Source organism: Pseudophryne corroboree, chromosome 8 (assembly GCF_028390025.1).
Source record: "Pseudophryne corroboree isolate aPseCor3 chromosome 8, aPseCor3.hap2, whole genome shotgun sequence".
NCBI lineage: Eukaryota > Metazoa > Chordata > Amphibia > Anura > Myobatrachidae > Pseudophryne > Pseudophryne corroboree.
This window is the reverse complement of record NC_086451.1, coordinates 183,054,149-183,061,098: the sequence shown is the minus strand read 5'-3', so window position 1 is coordinate 183,061,098 and position 6,950 is coordinate 183,054,149. Positions and strand designations below refer to the sequence as shown.

Below are 6,950 nucleotides of genomic sequence, written 5' to 3'. Positions count from 1 at the left end.
CGCGGTGGCCTGCAGTCCACTATTGGTGTTTGGTAAGTTGTACTTTTGTATATATATCTCCTATTTTGTAAAAGCTGGTCGTGTCTTGATAAAAGGGAGGTGTCCCCGAAACGTCGACCAAACCAGCGGCTGTGTCGTCTAAATTATTTCTGAGTGCCACCATTTCTTCTATCCTGTATGCTCTTCTAAGAGGTTGTGCACCGGACCAAGTTGTTTTGTCTGTTCATAGTGTGAGTGCCGGACTTATTGTGTGTCTGTGTGTGTGTATATACACATATACATATATATATCTGGTGTAACAGGCGGCTCCCACAGATTTTTACAAACAGAAGGGACTCCCATTTTTATTTCAACGTTTCGGTCTTTAATAAACCTTCCTGGCGAAGGTTTATTAAAGACCGAAACGTTGAAATAAATACGGGAGAGTCCGGTTCTGTTTGTGAGAAGTCCGTGACTGCCGCCTGTTACACCAGATATATTATTTTTATTGAAGAAGGGCACTCGGCAGGTAGATTATCTTTATTGGCAGTGCCGAGCGCATGTAAGTATATATATATATATATATATATACATACATACATACATACACACACACACACACACACACACACATACGGAACCCCCCCGACTAAATCCTGCGTTTGCCCCTGAACCTCACTCCCCCTTTGACACCGCCGTCACTGCCTGTCTCTGGCTTACTATGGCATACTTTACTTCCCAACTGTCCAGATTTTCACTGGACCGTTCCGTTTTTGTGGGACTGTCCCGCTGTCCCTCCCGCGAGCAGCAGTGTCCCGCGGTGGTGGTGGTGGGGCAGTTGAGAGGCTCCTGTCACTGCTGCTCTGCTTTGCGCTTCTATTCACGAGTGACAGAGGGAGAGGGGTCATGCCAGCAGCTCACAGAGCACTGGGCATGCCCCCTTCAGTGACGGACTAGGGTGTGTGGCTTACGATAGCTGTATCACAGCGAAGCCACGCCCCTTTTCGCCACGTGTTCGTCCCTCTTTCAGGATAAAGAAAGTTGGGAGGTATGCTATGGTCACTCTGAGTGAAGTCCATGCAGAGGAGCCGCGCTGCAGTTCTAGGCCCAGGACCTATTCTCATCACCCTTTCTTTCTTTCTATCACACTCTCACCCTCTGCTACTGCTATTACCCTCTCCCTGGTATCACCCAATGCTGACACCCTCTCCCTGGCATCACGTTCTTCCTGTCACCCTCTCCCTTGTGTCACCCTCTCCCTGTCACCCACTGCTGTCACCTTCTCCCTGTCACCCTGTCCCTGGCATCACGTTCTTCCTGTCATCATCTCCCTTCTATCACCCTCTCCCTGTCGCCCTCTCCCTGGCATCACCCTCTCCCTGTCACCCACTACTGTCAACCTCTCCCTGGCATCACGTTCTTCCTGTCACCCTCTCCCTGGTGTCATCCTCTCCCTGTCACCCACAGTGGGCACTGACTGCTGTCACCCTATCCCTGTCGCCCTCTTCCTGTCACCAGCTTCCTGTCATTACCCTCTCCTGTCGCCCACTGCTGCCATCCACTACTGTCACACTCTCCCTGGCATCACACACTTCCTGTCACCCACAGTTGGCACCAACTGCTGCCACCCTCTACCTGTCACCCTCTACCTGTCACCAGGTTCCTGGCATCACACTCTTCCTGTCACGCTTTGCTGGCTATTTTGTTGTCCAGGACTTTCATTAACTTAATAGCATCGCTCAAGTGGCAATATTAAGTTAATGGAAGCTCTGGACAACAAAATTGTCCTCCTACCACTCCCTCCCCAGTCCTAAACACTAATATTTATTTTTTTATTTGATAAAAAATGACAATATATTAGTCGCCTGCTCATCACAAGTTTCGGTAGTGGACTGAGATGCAAATTAGTGGTGGGGGGTTGGGGTAGTTGATGGCGATTTTGTAAGCCATTGACGGAAGCTGTGGCCATTAGTGGCAGGAGTAGCGGGCATCAGGGGCGGCGGCAGCTGGCATCGGCTCAGGTGCAGTAGTGAGTGGCGGTAGGATTCATTGACGGAACGCGGTGGACATTATCGCTGCAGTGCCTCACCAGCCACTGACCTCACCGCACGCCACTGCCACAGCGCTATATAACCCAGGGATTTTCACTATAATAAGAGATTACCCAATAGCTGCCGATTTTATGTCTTTTGCGCCTAAATTTATGTGCCCCCCCTCTCTTTTTCCCTTTCTGTACCTGGATACTGCAGGGGAGAGCCTGGGGAGCTGCTTCCAGCGGAGCTGTGAAGAGAAAATGGCGCTGGTTAGTGCTGAGGAAGAAGGCCCCGCCCCCTCAGCGGCGGGGTTCTGTCCCGCTTTCAATGTGTAAAAATGGCGGGGGCTCGGACATATATACAGTCCCTGACTGTATATATGTCTATTTCTTGCCAAAAAGGTATATAATTGCTGCCCAGGGCGCCCGCCCCCCCCCCCCCCCCCGCGCCTTGCACCCTATAGTGACCGGAGTGTGCGGTGTGCTGTGGGAGCAATGGCGCACAGCTGCAGTGCTGTGCGCTACCTTAAGTGAAGACTGGAGTCTTCTGCCGCCGTTTTCGATGTCTTCTTGCTTCTGCTGCTGCTGTCTTCTGGCTCTGCGAGGGGGACGGCGGCGCGGCTCCGGGAACGGACGATCAAGGTCAGGTACCTGTGTTCGATCCCTCTGGAGCTAATGGTGTCCAGTAGCCTAAGAAGCGCAACCTAGCTTCAGTGAGTAGGTTTGCTTCTCTCCCCTCAGTCCCACGTAGCAGAGAGTCTGTTGCCAGCAGAAGCTCTCTGAACATAAAAAACCTAACAAAATACTTTCTTTACTAGTAAGCTCAGGAGAGCCCACTAGGAGCACCCAGCTCTGGCCGGGCACAGATTCTAACTGAGGTCTAAAGGAGGGGCATAGAGGGAGGAGCCAGTGCACACCAGATAGTACTGAATCTTTCTTTAGAGTGCCCAGTCTCCTGCGGAGCCCGTCTATTCCCCATGGTCCTTACGGAGTCCCCAACATCCACTAGGACGTTAGAGAAAACAACAGTACTGTACAGGCCAAAAAGGTACAGTTGTAGGGTATGCCCCTGCCGATGCACACAATAGGTTCTTCCTAAATTTCAGCTCCAGGCCCATGTGGACCATAATCTGGCACTGCAGCTAGTAATCTATAAATCTATGATGTCGACTTCACAGTGGATCTGAGAAAATGCAGGTTATATAGCTATTTCACAAGATGTTTCTATTCATAAACCACAACAGCACACATCCTGTCACCCTATAGCTCTACTCCCACTTTATTGTATGATTGGTCTACTAATGTTTAAAGGGGTGGGGGGAGGGAGGGGGGAGGCGTGCTTGTCAACCAAACTGACATCTGGCAAGGCTGTGTCACTGGTATATAGCAGAGTGTGCACATTACACAGTAAGACAGGAGAAGTCATGGACAGTAAAGGTAAGACTTCTTCAGTAAGCTTAATATTACATTTTCTATACACATTTCAGAAATATGTAATACTTCCAGAATTATTATAACACTATTTATAAGGGTAATAGGATACCAGAAATTAGTACTGCATTTTATGTTTTAGTATTGCAAATATGTGCACTTTATGTCTTAATAATACGGATCAGTACACTATAAGGGACTTTAGACATTTAGCCTATTCTAATTATGAGGATCCTCTCATGTTACTGTACATACAGTATATCAGAGATTATACTTTATAAATCCACTCATGCTTAACATCAGTGATTTTTTTGTGACACCTAAATTTAAGCATGTTAATACTGAAAACCAACCTGTTTTTGCATTTCAAATGATTGCGGCTATAAAATATGGATAGACACCCGGAATCACACCCGTGCCTGCATCCTATACGGCAGGCTAATACACTATCCCCCATTTCTTGAAAGAAATACATCCAATTCATTATAAAATTCTGTACTGGATTTGCCACCATCAACAGATTTGGTAAGGAATTCCACAGCTGAACCACATGTACAGTATGTACTTTTATGCTGATGGCCAAACCATCCTACTTCCATGTGAATGACCCTTGATCTCTGTATGGTCCTTGATATTTAGTTATTACCAGTTATTTATATAGCACACACACATTCCGCAGCGCTGTACAGAGAATATTTGCCCATTCACATCAGTCCCTCCCCAGTGGAGCTTACAATCTATATTCCTTTTCACATGTACACACAGACACATTCACACTAGGGTTCATCTTTAGGAGCCAATTAACTTACTAGTATATTTTTGGATTGTGGGAGGAAACCGGATTACCCAGAAGAAAACCAAGCAAATACAGGGAGAATATACAAACTCCACACAGTTAGGGCCACAGTGGGAATTTAACCCATGACCTCAGTGCTGTGAGGCAGTAATGCTAACCATTACACCATCCGTGCTGCCCAGATATGAAAAATGTTTTAGACAAATCTTTGTATTGACCACAGTTTTAATTCATACAGTATGATTTAGGCCACCTTACAGACACCTTTTTCCCCAAAGTAAAACAAATGTAGTTTTCCTAGCGTTCCTTTATTTTTTAACCCTTCCATTCCCTTTACTTATGTGGTACCCACAAACTCCATCGAGTTTTCCTATGTCTTTCTTACAGTGAGGTAATCATAATTGTACATTGCTTGATAATCAAGATGTAGTCTAACAAGTTATTTTTACAGTGATAATGTAATTCATTTGAAGAAACTAAACTGCACAGGCAATGTGACTCTCCCTTGAATGGGACAATAAATAGAAAAAAATAGTTTTTACATGACTCGCTTATTCACACTTTTCTATCATCTCAGTAATATTCACCTTTGTAGTTGCTGCTAGTACTGTCCCCGTGATCAGTATGAGATCCCGGCGGTCAGGATGCCGGGAGCCCGATGGCGAGTACAGTGTGTCCGCTTGCGGGCCCGCTGCACTCGCCACGCTTCGGGCCCAGTGGCGACCTTCGGTCGCCACAGGTTTCTATTCCCCTCCGGGTGGTGGTGTGAACCACCACCCAAGAGGGGTAACCAGCTGCCAGTCAAGACTCCGACCGCCGGTATTTCAGCTGGTGTCGGGATTCCGGCGTCGGTATCCTGACAGCCGGGATCCCGACAGGCGGTCAATTGACTGCCTCCCCTGTCTCCCACCACTTCACTTTCTGTTGTATTCCTTAAGGGCCATACACACTAGTAGATTTTCATTTCAAAGGACTTTGACAACATCTTTGAAAGATATATCTTTCACCCAAAGTAGTGCATACACACTGAGCTATTTTCTCAAAGAGCAAGAGATTTTCAGGAGGCGAAAGTCTTTGCTGAAAATCTTTCATTAGAAATGATATTTACATAATAAGCTGGGTTTGAATTCCAAGGGGGGGGGAGCATGGGCCACTGTAAAAAGGGGGACTGCTGGCGTAATGTGTGTACAAAGGGGGACTGCTTACGTAATGTGTGTAAAAAGGGGGACTGCTACCGTAATGTGTGTAAAGAGGGGGACTGCTGGCGTAATGTGTGTAAAAAGGGGGACTGCTGGCGTAATGTGTGTACAAAGGGGGACTGCTTACGTAATGTGTGTAAAAAGGGGGACTGCAACCGTAATGTGTGTAAAGAGGGGGACTGCTGGCGTAATGTGTGTAAAAAGGGGGTCTGCTGGCGTAATGTGTGTAAAAAGGGGGACTGCAACCGTAATGTGTGTAAAGAGGAGACTGCTGCCATGTATATGAATAGGGACTCTACTTGCAATTTATATATCATGTATATATTATAAACAAACATTGGTGGGCAGTGGTACCAGTAATGGGTGGTCTTCAGGTTGCCGACTGTCGGGATGCCGGTGCACAGTATACCGGCGCTAGAATCCCGACAGCCGGCATACCGAGAGGTATTCTCCCTCGTGGGGGTCCACGACCCCCCTGGAGGGAGAATAAATAGCGTAGCGCGCCACCATGCCCGCAGCGTGCCCGCAGCTCATTTGCGCTCGCCACACTGTCGGTATGCCGGCGATCGGGTTCCCGGCGCCGGTATGCTGGTCGCCGGGAGCCCGGCCGCCGGCATACCATACTACACCCCCAGTATTATATACATTCCTGGCCTGTGCTAGCAATGTATATATTACTGGCTAAAACAAAAAAAAACCAATAAATAAACATTGTTGGACAGTGGTATATACATTGCTGTCCTATGTCAGCAATGTATATAACTGAGGGTGCAGCGACTCACTGGTATCGCTGCTTGAATTCGTGCCGCTGCGTCTGGAAGGGAGAAGAAGCTGGAGGAAGCAGGCGCTGGAGAGAGGGGGCGGACAACGTCGTCTAGCAGGTGGGGCTTGGGGAGGGAGCAGGGCAGGTCTGCCGGACAGAAGACAGTTCATCTTCCAGCCATCATCGCTCGCGGCCGTACACACTGAACGATGATGGCTGGAAAATGAACCATCATCTTCAAGCATGCTGGTTTTACCAATCAACAGGCCATCTCGCTGGCGATGATGCAGGAGCGTGCATCATTGCCAGTTGTCAGTCGCTGGGCCATACACACTAGAGATGAGCGCCGGAAATTTTTCGGGTTTTGTGTTTTGGTTTTGGGTTCGGTTCCGCGGCCGTGTTTTGGGTTCGACCGCGTTTTGGCAAAACCTCACCGAATTTTTTTTGTCGGATTCGGGTGTGTTTTGGATTCGGGTGGTTTTTTTTTAAAAACACTAAAAAACAGCTTAAATCATAGAATTTGGGGGTCATTTTGATCCCAAAGTATTATTAACCTCAAAAACCATAATTTACACTCATTTTCAGTCTAATTCTGAATACCTCACACCTCACAATATTATTTTTAGTCCTAAAATTGGCACCTAGGTCGCTGGATGACTAAGCTAAGCGACCCTAGTGGCCGACACAAACACCGGGCCCATCTAGGAGTGTCACTGCAGTGTCACGCAGGATGTCCCTTCCAAAAAACCC

At 47.7% G+C, this 6,950-nt stretch overlaps 1 protein-coding gene across 2 annotated transcripts in view; it reads left to right on the top strand.

Moving 5' to 3' along the window:
* Positions 1–3,401: 3,401 nt before the first annotated feature.
* Positions 3,402–6,950, top strand: part of LOC134947588 (regulator of cell cycle RGCC-like) — a 156,308-nt gene continuing 152,759 nt past the window's right edge. For both annotated transcript variants that reach the window (XM_063935600.1, XM_063935598.1), the window contains exon 1: positions 3,402–3,448. In XM_063935600.1, coding sequence (XP_063791670.1) covers positions 3,436–3,448 — 13 coding nt within the window. In that variant the 5' untranslated portion in view covers positions 3,402–3,435. The remainder of the gene's footprint in view (positions 3,449–6,950) is intronic.